Here is a 17,528-nt window from a genome sequence, read left to right as displayed (position 1 = left end):
ACTTACATGATAGGCCAATGATTTTTAGATGAACATAACAATCAAGAAGAAATCCATGTTAAGCAGCAACAGGCATGGTGAATATTAGTTTGGAGCATACATAACAGGACTTCCTTGATAAATTAAACAGATAAGTGATAATTGAAAAGGGCTTTACACAATAAAACTTGTTTAACGTAACACAGGCAAGAAATAATATAATACACACTGCAAATCACACACCAGTTCAACTTTAAAGTCATAGTTGTGGCCTTTTTAGCTTCCTGCAAAAAGTCTTGAGAAAATGTTTTGTCATAACAGGGACCAGAACTCCTGGTCTTCAAAATAGAAATAGTCTCCAGAGATTCATTGGACATTGATGATCTTAACTCTGTTCTATTTTTCTTCACAAGGCTGACAACACATTCACATTCTGCATTGCTATGGGGTATGGTGAGAATAGAGAGCATTACTCTAGAAATTCAGCTATACTTAAGAAGTCCATCAGCTCCACGAATTCTTGACATTTGTGCCCAACTGGAATCACCTGCAGCATCTTGATTTGCAGCCAAAGTGTCATCTACCTGAAGAGCTGTGAAGTGCCTATGAAGCTCATTCGCCACCCCATTTGTAGTTTCATTCTCTTCCTTGCATAACATGATAGGAAACTTTTCCAAGAAAAAACGAATGGAAGAAAACTGAGCATCTTCAAATTTGTCTATCCTGGAGATCATTCACTATGTTTGAAGTCTGAATGCCAATAACTAACTCATCATCACTTCTTTGATTTTGAATCACGTTGTACTCAACTTCAGCAATGAGGAGCTTTTGACAATTTTGGGGGCAGGTGTAGTAGTAGTAGAACCAAGAATTATCTTCTTCTGATACCCTTTTGATCCACTCTGTTCAACTCTAGGTATTCTGAAAGATGTCAAGCTTGTGGAAATGTTTTGGGTACGGTACATAATATTACTTCCTCCTTGAAGAAATAAAGAAGCGGATCCCACTGGTATAGTAGTCTATCCAAACATCTGCCTAAAGAAAACAACCTAGTACTTAAAAAAAAATGCTATTTGTTCGGGACATAAATCTTTTGCCCTTACTTAGTACATACATGCTTCAGAATTTCCTTTGCCTCTTTATTGTGCAATGCTGAAATTTCTGAAGGTGTCCTTTCCTTTTTCTCCAAGAAATAAAATATATCAACAAGGATCTCATCCACTTTAAGTGGTAATCTTCCAGCACCTTTTTCAGCTGCTAGATTAATCAGGTGGCAAATGCAACCTATGACAGCAATACCTGGTTGAACTTCCTTCAGAACTGCTGAAACCCCCATTCTTGTGTCCTATCAAACAGGAGCATTGTCAGAGCAGAAAGCCACACCGTTTTCAATTGGTATGTTATGAGAATTCAGCTGTGATAACATCAGGTTACCTATGTTTCGTCCTGTTGAGTGCCCCTCTAATGCTGGTATGGATAGCACAGTGCTCATTGCTTTTTCCCGTGGAATATCGTAGAATGTAACAACAATAGGATACAACTTGGCATTCGTATCACTGCTTCCATCCATTGCCAAAGAAAATGGTCCGTTCTGAAGGCACTTAATAAATTCAGATGATGCATTTTTTGCCATTTTATTTACAATGCATGTTGTATTCGTGCGATCACAGATGTATTTCTTTGCAACTTCTGATGTGTGAACCATCTTCTTAAATAAGGCACAAGAATGATCAGCTGCATTTAAGGGCACATTGTGTTCCCAAAAAAAGGAAGTAAGCAGACACTCAGTCCTAATTACATCACTGTCAACGTTTCCAGACTGGGCAAAAAAAGGTGTTGATTTTCTTGTTATCTTCCTTCGATTGAACGTAACTTACGTGTTTACCGCACTTCACATGATTACTTAAATCATTTCTTCCACCATGTGCAATATTAATATCACACCCACATACCGCTCAAAAGGCAAATTGTTTTCCCTTTCTTGATTTTAGTATGCATGGAAAATCAACAGAATGATTCTTCAAATGTCTACTGTCGCAGCCACCAAATTAGGCGGGTCAGAGAAATTATGCTGTTGCCAAGGTTATGTAGCAACAGGCGAAGAAATGTCTAACTGAACACATCATTTCGGAGTGCGAGGCAAGTTGTTCTCTCTCAAGCTCCTGATGTTACTTCATATAATGTTTCAAAACAAATTATACTACAAGCTTCAGAAAAGACTGCTGATTTCAGTGGTATAACTATTTTCCATATGAACCACTTCAAATAATTATTAAAAATAAAATCTTGAACGAGTAAATTTAAATCCGTAGAATCATGTATTGACAATTTCAGTAAGCGGCCAAGTTTTTATTTCTTCAGCCAATAAAATTTTGTCTGCGGGAAAAATGTAAAAAATTGCCTGACTTATATTTTTTATCTGAAACATATTTCCGTGAGTCTTGTAATTTTTCTGGAAAATGGTCCGGAAAGCGATCATGTAAATGTCGCTGGCTGAGGCAGTTCGGGGCACGCGCGCCAGCACAGGCTGCAGGACGCTACTGAGTAATATGGAAAAAGAACTACTTTAAAGAATAGGTTAACATTAATTTACAATGAATTAAGAACCGGTTTCTAGCTTCAAGGCAGTCACTGTCATCACACATCTATCTGTCGAGTCGTCATTTACACTGATGATGAATGGCTCCATTCTTTCGTCCCTTATTATTTCCTTGGCCCAATCGTCTGTGTCAAGATTTTCCGCGCGATTGAGGCACTTTTCCCAATCTGCAGCAGTCACACGGTCGATGGCTTCTGACGTGAGTTTTTCTACGTCCTTTATTTTGAATGTCTTGGTCCTCTCTGCCACTTCTCTCTGGACTTGAGCCCAAATCAATTCACATTCACTATCCATTTTAACTGCACTTACGGTGCGAGCTCAACAGCTGCATGACAGGAAATGACTAGGGTAAGGTGGCCTGGAGCGAATGGGCTTCAACTGGACAGCACTGCACGATCAGCGTTGCCAATCCGTGCTCGGAGGTAAGCGACTCTCGACCATCTGACGCTTTGCCGTTCCCATATCTGACGACAGCGCAGTTTTCCTCACCCGCCTAATTTGGTGGCCGCAACAACAGAAGTATTGTTTCTTGTTGGATTTATTCAGGATAATCTACAATAGGAATATAGAGTATGAAAATATGAATATAGAGTATGAAAATATCCGAGAACAAATGTCTCTATGTCCATTGAAATTTCGAAAGGAACCTGGATCACTGAATGTCACATAAAATTAAAACAAACACTCAAGGCAGTCAAACACTTCATTCAAACATGTCAAACCACACAAAGTCTTAAACCATTAAATGAACATGATGCTAACCTCGTGAACAAAGAATATGCACTTGGTAAAAAACATACATACACGTGGAACGAATGTAATTCTTCTTCTTCTTTATAATTTAATGAGCTTCGCTAATAGTGGTATACCCAGTCACTGGAACAAGTGTAATAGGGAACACGCATAATTTTCAAAAAAATATTTTTTTTGAAAAGTACACCAATGAAATAGTATGTAAACGTATTACAATGGCATAAGTTGCCTTGTTTTCTACCATTAAAAAAATATTCAAAAGTGCTTTTCTGCAAGGCGAGTGAAACGGCCTCTGACATAAGCGGCGCGCTGCGACGTCACGATCCAGTACCGCATGCAGCTCTACCAGCCATTGTGCATCAGCCGTAACTAAAAGCTGATTGTTTATTATTCGTGATCGCGATAACAGAAGAAAAGTTCAAAACAGCACAGTCAGACAATCTATCGCGTGCAGATGTCATCATTCTTGAAAAATAGTGACTTTTGTGGCCGCAGAAATTCGCGGATAAAAAGCAAGTTTGTAAGTGGCATCTTTTATATACATGCAATGTATTGTAACTCATAGTATTAGGATAACAACGAACCTGGAAAGAAATCACATCACTTTCAACATTTCCTTCTAGACTGATTCCCATATTAAAGAATAACAATACATTTTCGGGCTTTCAGCATTAGTAAAGTAAGAAATTGGATTTCAGCACTAACATAAACATACAGGTAGCATTATAGTACTAGTCCGCCTCTGTGGTGTAGTGGTTAATGTGATTAGCTGCCACCCCCAGAGGCCCGGTTTCGATTCCCGGCTGTGCCATGTAAGTTGAAAACAAATAGTACGAGGGCTGGATCGGTGTCTACTCAGCCTCGGGAGGTCAACTGAGTGGAGGGGTTTCGAATCCCACCTCAGCCATCCTCGAAGTGGTTTCTCGTATTTTCCCACTTCTCCTCCAGGCACCTAAAGCCACGGCCGTTTCCTTCCCTCTTCCTTGTCTATCCCTTCCGATCTTCCCATCCTCCAACTAGGCCCCTGTTGAGCATAGCCGGTGAGGCCGCCTGGGTGAGGTAATGACCCTCCTCACCAGTTGTATCATCATACCCAAAGTCTCACGCTCCAGGACACTGCCCTTGAAGCGGTAGAGGTGAAATCCCTCGCCGAGTGCGAGGGAAAAACCAAACCTAACGGATAAACTGATTAAGAAAGAAAGAAAGAAAGAAAGAAAGATCATAGTACTATAGGTCCATAATCTCTCATTCCCGAAAAAATATATATTTATGGTTGGGGCAACTGGCCTACCCACTTCCGGGGCCCATGAAAGAGAAACATTAAATATCTTGGTGGAGGAAAAAAGTTAAACATGGTTCAGACGGTTGAGGTGCTGGCCTTCTGACCCCAACTTGGCAGGTACGATCCTGGTTCAGTCCGGTGGTAGTTGAAGGTGCTCAAATACGTCAGCCTCGTGTCGGTAGATTTACTGGCACGTAAAATAACTCCTGCAGGACTAAATTCCTACACATCGGCGTCTCCGAAAACCGTAGAAGTAGTTAGCGGGCGTAATGCCAATAACATTAATTATATTTGGCTTTTAACAAGCTGAGCATATCACGCAAAAAAAGTGTCTTGGTGACATTTTAGTAGTTCAATACAGGAATGTCTTTGGGTACTGTGACTTTTACTTTTTTTGCTTTACATCGCACTGTCACAGATAGGTCTTATGGTGACGATGGGACAGGAAAGGCCTAGGAATGGGAAGGAAGCGGCCGTGGCCTTACTTAAGGTACAGCTCCAGCATTTGCCTGGTGTGAAAATGGGAAACTATGGAAAACCATCTTCAAGGCTGCCGACAGTGGGGTTCGAACCCACTATCTCCCGGATGCGAGCTCACAGCTGCGTGCTCCTAACCGCACGGCCAACTCGCCCGGTATTTTTATCCTTTGGTTTATTGACTTGGCTTGTATACCCTAAAACTTAGGCTAAGTTGGATAATATTTTAATCACCAACATCACTATTTTCACCTGTGTGCAATTATGTTATTTATTTTACTAACATTATGATAATTATTATAATTGAGCAATGTTAACGTATAAGACCCCAACAGACAAGCACTGGTTTTATGTAGGGATATATATTTGTTAAATTCACGTTGTTTTCTTTCATGACGTACACGCCTATTTTTTGTTATTATTTAGCTATAGCGTAAATTTCTTTACAAATGTAAGCTCTTCAATAAAGACATAAATAACTGTCGCATGCCAGGATAAATTGGTATAATTAGAGCTGTCAATATGGTTCATAACCCCTTTGGTTTATTATCTAGTCATGGATCACCCAAAACATAGGTTAGGTTTGGAGAATACTTTAATAATCAGCATTAATTAATGCACTGTTTATTACTTTCATATTCCAAGATGTAAATGAAGCATTTAACTAAAGCATCATACATTAAAATTCAAAGTGTTACCACTAGAACAGCTGACATGGAAAAGTGATTGAAAATTCAAACAAATTCAACTTACGTTAAAATGATCTTTAAAAAAATAAACTGTAGACTTTTCCGATTTATCACCAGCATTTCTCCGGCTCGCCAAAATCCATTTCTCCCTAGTTTTAGCGTCTTTGGAACATTTATAAACAATTTGTTTGGGATGGTATGCGATGTGCTATTGCTCATCGGAACTATACACCATTTATAAGTTTTCTGCCTCACTGTCTGTGCAGGATTCATTTTAAGTCTAAAATATACCACTCAGATTATCATCCAATGTATAGACTTCGAATTTAACCAAGCCAGACACTAACATAAAGTAGAAATACGCGAAGTGTATCCTGCTTCTCACAGCACACTACGTGTTATTTCGTCTGGTAATTCAGTCAACCTGTACGATGACGTCAGACCAATGAGATCGCGTACTTGCGTGACGTGACATTTTCGTACTTTAATTTAGATTTTTATCATGTTTGGAATTATTATTTGTACATTCTGATCACATTTTTGAATTCTGCGTGAAATTTTGAATCAGATTAGCATATTTTTAATTAAAACCCCGGATCATGCATGTTCCCTATTAGTCCAACGAATACAGGAGACTGTGTATTATGAAGTTATAACACAGAAACTCGAACATTTCATTAAAATATATCATAACCTTAAAAGTCCAACAAAGAAAAACAATCATGTGGTCAAAGAATATAGGTTAAATCACAAGTGAACAGAGTGGAACAAAGAATTTGCGGAGCAGAGCCTGCTGACACCTAAGATTCACATGGATGAACTGTTATCCTGACTTTAAATTCAATTGCAATAATGACACAAATATCACACGGTTAAAAATACCAATCATATCAAAGAATGGGTTATTGACCATTGTGGACTTGACTTTGACCAAGATCGAGCGTGCTTCCACCCATGCAAACAATCGATTGTACGGAAGTGGAGCGATTATCGAACGTTAACATCTCAAATTTTTGTCCACGAAGTCATAAATGACACCGTCCATCCGTAAAACCGTAAAATGCAGCAATTTCCATAAATTTTATGGATAAATCATAAAAGATGGCAGGGATGCTCTCATAGCATTTTTTAATTACCTGGCACATACTGAAAATCTGATCCTGACAGCCCCTCTGTGGTCTGAAACCACACTGGCTTTCATCAAACTATCTCTCAACCACCAATCACACCCTCCCTTCCAAGTTGCCAGTAAATACTTTGCCTGGTATATTAATCAATGAGATACCTCGATAGCTGTTGCAATCCTTCCTGTTCCTTTGCTTATAGATAGGTGCTTTTGTCCAACCTGAAGGTACTTTACCAACACTCAATGCTAATCTTATTATTCTATGAAGCCATTTCATCCCTGCCTTCCCACTACACTTCACCAGTTCAAGTCTAATTTCATCTATTCCTGCTGCTATATGACAATGGAGTTGATTTACCATCCTTTTCACTTCCTCAAGCGTAATTTCTCCAACATCAATTTCCTCCTCCCTATGAGTTCCATTGTATGCGACATCACCATGACGAATTCCATTTACATTGAGAAGCTTTTCAAAATATTCCCTCTACCTCTCCAGAGATTCCCTGGGATCTATTATGAGTTCATCTGAACTACCCAAAGCATTGTTCATTTCCTTTTCCCCTTCCTTCCTAAGATTCTTTATTACTGTCCAGAAAGGTTTCCCTGCTGATTGACCTAGCCTTTCCAGGTTATTATCAAAATCTTCTCACAAATTCTTTTTGGATTCAACAACTATTTGTTTTGCTCTGTTTCTTTCATCTAAGTACAATTCCCTGTCTGCATCAGCCCTTGTTTTGAGCCATTTCTGATAAGCCTTCTTTTTGCGTTTACAAGCTACTCTCACTTCATCATTCCACCAAGAGGTTTGCTTTTTCCCATGTTCCTAGGCATTTCCTTGCTGTTGCTACTACAGCATCCCTGTATGTCACCCATTCCCTTTCTATATTCTGAGTCTATGGTTCGGAACTTCTAATTATATCCATGTACTTCTAATTTCCTCATCCTGGAGATTTTCTACACTTATTCATTTGCAGACAGATTTCACTTTCTCTATCCTAGGCCTAGAGATACTTAGTTCATTACAGATCAGACAGAGGTCTGTTTCATCGAAGAATCCCCAAAAAACCCTTACATTCCTAATAGAGTTCCTGAATTCAAAGTCAGTTAAGATATAGTCTATTATGGATCTGGTACCCCTAGCCTCCCATGTGTAGCAGTGAATAGCCTTATGCTTCAATGTATTCGTAACTGCTAAACACATACTAGCACAGAAGTCCAGCAGACGTTTCCCATTTCTATTAGATTCCATATCTTCCCCACATTTACCAATCACCCTTTCGTATCCTTCAGTTCTCTTTCCAACTCTCACATTGAAATCACTCATTAGCACTATCCTATCCTTCCTGTTGACCCTGACCACGATGTCACTCAATGCTTCATAAAACATGTCAATTTCAACCTCAACTGCACCCTCACATGGTGAATATATTGAGACAATTCTCATTATAATTACTCCAACTGCCAAATCTACCCGCATCATTCGCTCGTTTATGTGCCTAACAGAAACTATGTTGTGTGCAGTGGTATTCCTGATGAACAGCCATACCCCAGACTCTGCCCTTCCCTTTTTAACATCCGCCAAGTACAATTTATAATCTCCTATCTCTTCTTCGTTACCTCCCCTTCCCCGAATATCACTTATTCCTAGTACATCCATATGCACCCTCTTTGCTGACTCAGCCAGTTCTACTTTGTTTCTTCCATAAGCTCCATTAATATTGATAGCACCCCATCAAATTCCATTTCGTTCAAAAGTTGTTTCCAAGGAGACCCTCACCTGTCAAATGAGAGTGGGACTCCATTACTCCCATAGGTCCAAGGCTTGCTTAAAACATTCTGAGTTTGGTAAGTTCACGAAGCAGGATGCTACCTTACTTACACATAGTACAAGTGAAGATCTCTTCTCTAATGGGTTATGGACCACCGGTGGATTGTATAGCCCTAGCCCCATGAGCACAAGGAAGGCCATGACTCGGAATATGTCCCAGATGCCCACTCCCATTCCGTAAAAACTGGTATCCTGACTCTCGGGACCATTTACTAGGCCACTCAGCCATTGCCCATGGTTCACGAACTAGGACGTGACTACAGTAACCCACGCCATGAATCATTATTTATTAACATTTTTTCACATACTTAATTGGCATACTAGATGATATCTATATAAAATATACGTCATGTTCTTTCTTTTTTTTCACCGACACAGATATGTCTTATGGCGACGATGGGACAGGAAAGGGCTAGAAGTGGGAAGGAAGCAGCCATGGCCTTATTTAAGGTACAGCCCCAGCATTTGCCTGATGTGAAAATGGGAAACCACGGAAAACCATCTTGAGGGCTGCCGACGGTGGGGCTCGAACCCACTATCTCTCGAATACTGGACATACTTAAGCGACTGCAGCTATCGAGCTCGGTCATGTTCTTTCTACATTCTTATATAATGAATCTTTTCTTATCGAAGCACTAAAAAATATGTGTAAAATGAACTGTCTTTTTTTATACTTGTTTCTTTTTAATATTTTTCCAATAATTGTTAGTTCTATATATTTTGACCAATGGGTGGCAAAGATGGTAAATATAGTGTATTGAAATGAACTTTGAAAATAAGTTAAAAGAAATTCAATATTATGCAGTTGTGTAGGCAGATGTAGTCTGCATAATTTCACGAAAGGAACCAAGAAATACACAGTTCATAAAAATTAGGGGAACATGTTTTTGAATGTATGCCATGTTCTACAAAACAACACCTCACACCCAGGTATATTACCAACTAAACCTTTATTCTTTACCGTTGAAGTATACGAAAGAATATCAATGGATTTGTGTTCATTTTCAGAATACAAACCGAAATGTCCTAATAGGGGCAAAAACAAAGTGATAACAGTACACCAGGGTGGATTTTTATCACAGTTCGAGAGCTTCAGTACAGTGTATGTCCTCCATGAGCATTTATCACAGCTTGGCACTTATGTGGCATGCTCCGTATAAGTTGACGGAGGTCACATTGTGGTATCAGGTCCCATACTTCAATGAGAACCTGTTTAAAGTCTTTAGAGAGTCTGTGGTGAAACAGGACATTCACGAACACTTCTGTCAAGCCTATCCCACACATCCTCAATGGGATTAAGGTCGGGACTCACTGCTGGCTATTCCATCCCTTGAATGTTCAGGTCTCGCAAGACAGCTCTGGTAATGCGTGCTACATGAGCCCTGGCATTGTCGTGCATGAGTAGGAATTCAGGGCCAACACCATGTGCAGCAACCAACACATGCTGTAGCAGTATCTGCTTCACGTACCTCGCAGCGGTAAGATACCACGGACGACGACAAGATCCGTATGGCCATCAATACTGATGCCACTCCACACAATCACAGAACCTTGTCCGAATCGGTCGCCTTCCTGGACAGCATTTGGCACGTACTGCTCACCACGGCATCTCCATACACATTAACATCCATCACGTTGTGTCAAGGGAAATCTGGACTCGTCTGTGAACAACACAGGTCTCCATTGGCGAAGTTGCCAGTTGCTGTGGGTACGGGCAAACAGAAGGCGAGCTGCGCGATGTTGCTGCATTAAATGGGTAACTCAAACAGGAAATCTGGGTCTAAGGACACTTCTCTTAACTAATTCCTTACAGTCTGGTCAGACACCGTGACTCCAGTGACCCTCCTGAGGTCTTGTTGCAGTTCTCTGGCAGCTGCTGAACGATGCCGCAACACACAGATGGTCAGATATCAGTCATCCTGTGGGGTTGTTGTGCATCCACGACCTTGTCCAACCCTCCTTGTGAACTGCCTGTCTCACTGTAGCGATTCCACAAGCGTTGAATAACTGACAGAGACACATTGAGATCCACAGCAACACGACGGAAAAGTCCATCCTTCCTGGATCAAAGTGACAGCCCTTGCGACTTGAACCTCGTTAAGATGTCTCATGGGATGTGCTCAAATGACCGCAGTAGTCTGTGTACCTCACGACGACTCATGGACGCACCACTATTCACTTTGTTTTGGGGGGTCACCTGACAGTTTAATGCATGGCTATGCCTACAGATGGAGTATAACAAGATTTGACATACCCTGAGTAGCTAAGGTCGCAAGGTATGCTGTACGACCACTGGAACCCCATCTACCAAATTAATGTTCACATACCAGACGTTACAAAACATGTTCCCCTAATTTTTTTGAACTGTGGATAACATTACCAAGATCCACGCAAAATAATTTATTATACTAACTTAAAAAACTTAGCACACATAATTATCCTTAAGAAATTAAAAATATGGAAGTATACAGTAACTAGATAATAAATTAAGCATATAATTCTATAACACTCAATTTCAATCTATCATAAATTACCAATCATTCTTCCCGTGAGATCTAATATTTGAACGGAACAGAATATTTCTATGGCTAAAGTTTGAGTAGGGGCTGCCTGGCCGAGGCGGTAAAGGCGTGCTTGGTTCGCCCCGAAGGATGTGGGTTCGAATCCCCGTCAGGAAGTCGTAAAATTTAAGAAACGAGATTTCCACTCCCGGAGGTGCATATGGCCCTATGGTTCACTCAGCCTACACCAAAAATGAGTACCAGGTTAATTCCTGGGGGCAAAGGCGGCTGAGCGTAGAGCTAACCACTCTACCCCATCACGTGCCGAGGTTAACAATGGTGGAAGCCTTTACCTTCCATTCCTCCAAGGGCCTTCATGGCCTGTGCGGAGGTGACTTTCCTTTTGCTTTGCTAAAGTTTGAGTAATGAACAAACATTAAATATGTTTGAAAACAAGTGTAACTTGATATATGTTGAAGTTTATTTTAACATTCAGTTGCTATAGTGTTAAATCATTTTAAGAGAAGGAGCAAACTTTAGCCATAGAAATATCCTGTTCCGTTCAAATGGTGAATCACTTTTCAACATTACCAATCAACTCATCACATATAGTAACCAGTTCTTGATTCTCTTTTGCTTTTTGTTCTACAGCTTCTTCCAACGATTTCACTTTCACCTGTGCTTCCTTCAACATTGCTCTTAATTTTGAAACTGTAACCTCATGATTGCTATGCAGCATGTTTATTTCTTCATTTACACTGAAGAGAAAAGAAAAATACATTATTTCAAAAACTCATAAATTGTTACTGTCTATGAATATCCATTATAGTCATTAATAAGCAATTAAAAACAAGTATACCAGAGAAATATATCATGAACACAAGTTTGTTATATACAGCTTCTTAAAATTCATTTTCAAATGTCATCAAATAGAGTTTACATCTCACAGAGTTTGAAGTATGAAACTATTGTGGCTATGTAAATAAGATTACCTCCCTGCTTCCCAGAAATTGACCCTAGCATGCTTTTTGCAACTCTTAAGACATTTCAATCCACGGCAGTCTAATCAAGTCGCATACAAGTCTTGAGACTTATCTAACTGGCATCTCGTACTAACATAAGGAAGGTGGGGTGAGTAGCTCAGGCAGTAGTGTGTTTGCCTCTTGAGCTCAAGTTCGCAGGTTCGACACAGACTCAATCCGATGGTACTTGAAGGTACGCAAATACGTCAGCCTCATGTAGACAGATTTAATGGCATGTTAACACACTGAGGTCTTGCTCACTTCTGTAGATTTTAATCTTCCGGACCGGTCATTTTTCACTAATTTTGGATTTTAAAATTAAATACTAGTTTTGAACTTACATATTTTTTTAAATTTTGCTATATTTGAGTTCATACCGTCTAATTTATATCTGTAAAAACTGTAATACAGTTGATAGATCTCATGCCATTGAAATAGTGGATTGAAATCAGTAGGTTTTCCATTTTTTTTTAAAGTTAACTTATACCCTTAACTAATAAAATAAGGCTGATAAGAGTTTATTTGGATTTTAGACCATCTGTACAAGAGGTACATCTACGTAATAATTAGTACATAAAATCAATATCACAGCCATCAATATCTGTTCCTCAATCACCATATAATAATTCCAATAAATCACTGTCATTCAGTCTATATTCGTGCATGGCCACTATTACGTGCACAATGCTGTAGAGTCAACACGATTTGAAAGGTAAAAGAATATGATGTGTAGAGCTGTAGTTTGCTGTCATCTATATTTCCTTCGAGAACTATATGAACCAAATGCCAGCTCCGCAGTGTAAAGGTAGGCCCCGGGTTTGATTCCCGGTCAGGTCAGGGATTTTTATCTGGATCCGAGGGCTGGTTCGAGGTCCACTCAGCCTACGCGATTGCAACTGAGGAGCTATCTGATGGTGGGATTGCGATCCCGGTCTAGAAAGTCAAGAATAACATCCAAGAGGATTCATCGTGCTGAATATGACACCTCATAATCCGCAGGCCTTTGGGCTGAGCAGCGATCGCTCGCCCTTCGGGGCTGTTGCGCCATGGAGTTTGTTTTTTGTTTTATATGAACCTAATCTTATATTGCAGTGATGAACCCACATAGTAAGTTTGTTTCGTAGTAACAACAATGAAAACCAGAGAACATGCACCGTGTGGGTTTTGCTCTCTGCATTAAATGACACAGCCCATATGGGATTCAGCCTATATGGCATACAGCCTTCGAGATCAATGTGTTCAAGAACTACTGCAGCACAAAATTCTGGCACCTAGGCATCTCTGAAAACAGTAAATGTAATTAGAGGAATGTAACCAGTAACGTTACTATTTATCATAAGGAAATGTCATGTCCTTCACACTGAAGATATTGCATCCAGCCTTCATTTCATTCAATCTTGATCATCATCATGAATCGCCTTTCTTTCTTTTTTTTTTTTTTTTTTGCTAGGGGTTTTACGTCGCACCGACACAGATAGGTCTTATGGCGACAATGGGATAGGAAAGGCCTAGGAGTTGGAAGGAAGCGGCCGTGGCCTTAATTAAGGTACAGCCCCAGCATTTGCCTGGTGTGAAAATGGGAAACCACGGAATCGCCTTTCAATTTTTTGCCAGACATGGTTGGACCTTTAATACTTGTTGGTGCTGTTTCTGCACAATTCCAAACATTTTATTTCAACATGGATGTAGAGAGCTGATAATGTTGTATGCAACACAACACAGATAACATAATGAAAAACCAACAGCAGAATTACTAGAAGCAGCACTGCACTTCATTTGTTTTTTTTTATATAGTATTAAACAAAACATTGGGAGCCTCCGTGGCTCAGACGGCAGCGCGTCGGCCTCTGACCGCTGGATACCGTGGTTCAAATCCCAGTCGCTCCATGTGAGATTTGTGCTGGACAAAGCGGAGACGGGACAGGTTTTTCTCCGGGTACTCCGGTTTTCCCTGTCATCTTTCATTCCAGCAACACACTCCATTCTCATTTCATAGCACCTATCACTCATTAATAAGTCACTTTGGGAGTGGCGACCCCATCGTACTAATAGCCTATATCTGCTTCATTCATTCCATCCCTGACCTGGTCAATGACTGGAAAACAGGTTGTAGGGTTTCATTTTTCATTAAACAAAATATTAAAACACAAAAGGCCTTGAAAATGAACGAAGCAATGAATTTTAAACACTACAAGTATAAGCAAAGCAAGATGATGGAACAACAATAAAAAACGAGAATTGGTATAGAGGGAAGCACAGAAATGGTGATGAGAACGGGAAAGAGCAAAGAAATAGATATTGGAGCTATGGAGAACTTCAAATACTATGGAAATAAATAAATTAGCAACAGATAAGAAAATCAGGAAGAGGATAAAAGATGATGATTTTCTATCACAGAGTACAAAATTATATCATACAACGATGTGCCCATTAAGACTAAAAAAAATAATGTATAATCTATTGTACCAGTAACTAACACGCGCTTATTGACGCGTGTAATGGAGCATGAGGGTTTCGCAGGGCGTGTACAGTCTTATGTTAGGAGATTGTACAGAGAGGGAGTAAAAGATTGCATAGACTGGCCACATAAACTTTATTAAAATCAATCAAAGTAAATGAACGGCCTATCATTTCCTTGAATACTTGTCAAATTGGACTCTCATCCACACTTAACAATCAATAAATGGATAGCAGGTTGTGCCAAACTTATTAGCAACAAATTAATAAAATCTCTTGTTGATATAATTAACTTGGATAGAGAAAGTTCATTCCTGAATTTTATAAATGACAACATTAATTATGATCACCCTGAAATAATTAATTACTTTAAGCGAATAATGTTCATTCTTGAAGTTCATAAATAACATTAATTAAGTTCACCTTGAAATAAATAAAGACCATTTTTGAAAATGGAACTAATGAAATTAATTAGCATCTCTTCCTGAAATGATTGACTGGTGCGGGCAAATAAAGTTCAATCTTGATATGCCTATAAAATAGTAAGCTAAAGTTCATTCTTCAATTAGCTAACTAATGGTTTTTTTCTTCTAGTTGCTTTACGTCGCACCGACACAGATAGGTCTTATGGCGACGATGGGACAGGGAGGGCTAGGAGTGGGAAGGAAGCGGCCGTGGCCTTAATTAAGGTACAGCCCCAGCATTTGCCTGGTGTGAAAATGGGGAACCATGGAAAACCATTTTCAGGGCTCCCAACAGTGGGGTTCGAACCTACTATCTCACGAATACTGGATACTGGCCGCACTTAAACTAACTAATGTAATACGGGTATAAGCAAAGTTCCAGTCTGTAGAAAGGTTAACAAAGTGGTTAAGTTTTAAAGTTTCCACTTGCTAGCATGTGCCAAGTTACAATTTAAGCAAACATCTCAACCAAATTCTAAAAGAGAAAATCTCACTTAAAGAAGACAGATCAATTAAAAACAGCCTAGAACTAATTAAAGAGCTATATAAACCCAAAATAAGAAGGAGCACACTTATGATATCCTTTGACATCACTAACATGTATACCAACATACCAATAGATGAATCCATTAAAATTATCGATAATCTTCTTCAAGAAAACACTTCACTACAAGAAACTAAAGAAATTATTAACCTTCTTAGAACAACGCTACACCAAAATTGCTTTGCATTCAACGACAATCTATTGCCAGAAAGAAGGGTTAGCCTTGGGCTCACCATTATCAGGTATCATAGCAAAAAATTTTCTGAATAACTTCGAAAACATCTTAACAGGCCAGCTTTCAAAAGGAATCTTACACTGGAGTAGATATGTAGATGACATCATATGCATATATGATAATGAAATCACTAATGCATACCAGTTATTAAACACACTAAATTCTTTATAGAAGTCCATCAGGTTCACAATGGAGCCAGAAACTAACAAAAAATATACTATTTAGACATCACAGTCAGAAGGAATAATGACAACCTGTCTTACGAAGTATACAGTAAGCCCACTCAGACATTGCACGCTACTGACAAGTCGATCCAACCATACACACTCAAAATAGCAGGATTGAATACAGAGCTATTTCCATACCAATGAGCACAACAGCTTTCAATGAGATAAAAATCATTAAACACATTGCGAAAGAAAACAACCACCCTCCAGGCACAGATAAACTATTAAATAAACATAAGAAAAATCTCCAGGAAACCACCACACATGATAAAGGAAAATACGAGGTTCTCGACTACATTAAAAAGAACACACAGAAAGCAGCTAATATTTCCATGAAACAAGGTCTAAAAGTAGCCTTTAGAATGAACAACACAACGCAGAGACACATCAGCAAGTGCAACCTAAAAAAAAAAAAAAAAAAAAAAAATAATAATAATAAAAAAATAAAAAAAATAAAAAACCATTGCTCAAAGTCAGGCGTCTATGAACTCAAGTGCCAAGAACCTAACTGCAATGCCACATATATAGGAAAAACGAAACATAATTTCCACACAAGATACAAAGAACACAAAAACGCGATCAGATATAATCGGCATTCAGCCTCCGGGCAGCACATATGACGCACCATTTCACAGACAGCAACACAGATCTAAAAATTTTACACATCGAAAACAAAAGCAAATCTTTGAATATAAAGGAAGCAATTGAAATTTATATCGTAAAAAATGTTAATGTAACCAACCTAAATGACCATACACACTTAAAAAAATTCCCCCCATCTTGGCTCTACTCACATAATATCTGAACAACATATAGTCATTAAATCAATATTCTCTCTTTCAATTCCGTACTTTATTTACCTAAATAATTAACTTGCATTAATCCATATTACATAATAGTACATTATAACATGAAATGCTGAAAGAAGATTCCACAGTGCTCCACCCTATTTCCCCCGCAGCTCTCCACACTACAACATACTTGATTTTAACATCCAATAGGAAGGATCCACAATGCTCCACATGCCCCTCTCATGCTTCCCCTCCCCTCTCTGCTAGCAGTGTGCTATACCCAAAACTTTCCATTTGCCTCCCCATGACCACAGTCCTGAAATAGTGTTTGGTGACAACGGACTTAGCATCGGCAGTCTAGATAAGTACAGAAGTTTTCCATTATATTAATTCATTATTTATTATTTGTCAATAATGGTTCATATTATCACTAAACAGAATAGAATAGAATATATTTATTATCTACAGGATGTCCCAATTACAGATGATGTAATAGAAAATTAAATAAAAAATAAAATAAAATAATTAAATTAAATAATATACATACAAATATA

The 17,528-nt window shown here is 39.0% G+C and overlaps 2 protein-coding genes across 4 annotated transcripts in view; both read right to left on the bottom strand.

Annotated features, from left to right (window-relative positions):
- LOC136864910 (transforming acidic coiled-coil-containing protein 3) overlaps nt 1-17,528 on the bottom strand; it is a 232,925-nt gene that overhangs the window by 6,375 nt on the left and 209,022 nt on the right. For 2 of the 3 annotated variants that reach the window (XM_068226473.1, XM_067142318.2), the window contains exon 8: nt 11,119-11,992. The exons of the other annotated variant lie outside the window; for it this stretch is intronic. In XM_068226473.1, the coding sequence (XP_068082574.1) occupies nt 11,809-11,992 (184 nt within the window). In that variant the 3' untranslated portion in view covers nt 11,119-11,808. Of the gene's footprint in view, nt 1-11,118; nt 11,993-17,528 lie in introns of those variants that run through there. 3 annotated transcript variants of the gene reach the window in all.
- On the bottom strand, nt 7,870-11,612 carry LOC136864625 (craniofacial development protein 2-like). The gene is made up of 2 exons (XM_067141866.2): nt 11,588-11,612; nt 7,870-8,612 (listed from the first exon to the last, which is right to left on the bottom strand). Exons 1-2 carry the CDS (start codon nt 11,610-11,612, stop codon nt 7,870-7,872), a joined length of 768 nt encoding a protein of 255 aa, XP_066997967.2.

Source organism: Anabrus simplex, chromosome 2 (assembly GCF_040414725.1).
Source record: "Anabrus simplex isolate iqAnaSimp1 chromosome 2, ASM4041472v1, whole genome shotgun sequence".
In the NCBI taxonomy this organism is placed as follows: Eukaryota; Metazoa; Arthropoda; class Insecta; order Orthoptera; family Tettigoniidae; genus Anabrus; species Anabrus simplex.
The sequence above is the reverse complement of the archived record's forward strand: the minus strand, read 5'-3'. Positions and strand labels throughout refer to the sequence as shown.

Coding starts and splice junctions, on each gene's coding strand:
- LOC136864625 (XM_067141866.2), bottom strand. CDS start 11,612: ATGAAGGCCCTTGGAGGAATGGAAG. Junction 8,613..11,587: donor GGCCCTTGGAGGAATGGAAG/GTAAAGGCTTCC, acceptor ATATTAATGGAG/CTTATGGAAGAAACAAAGTA.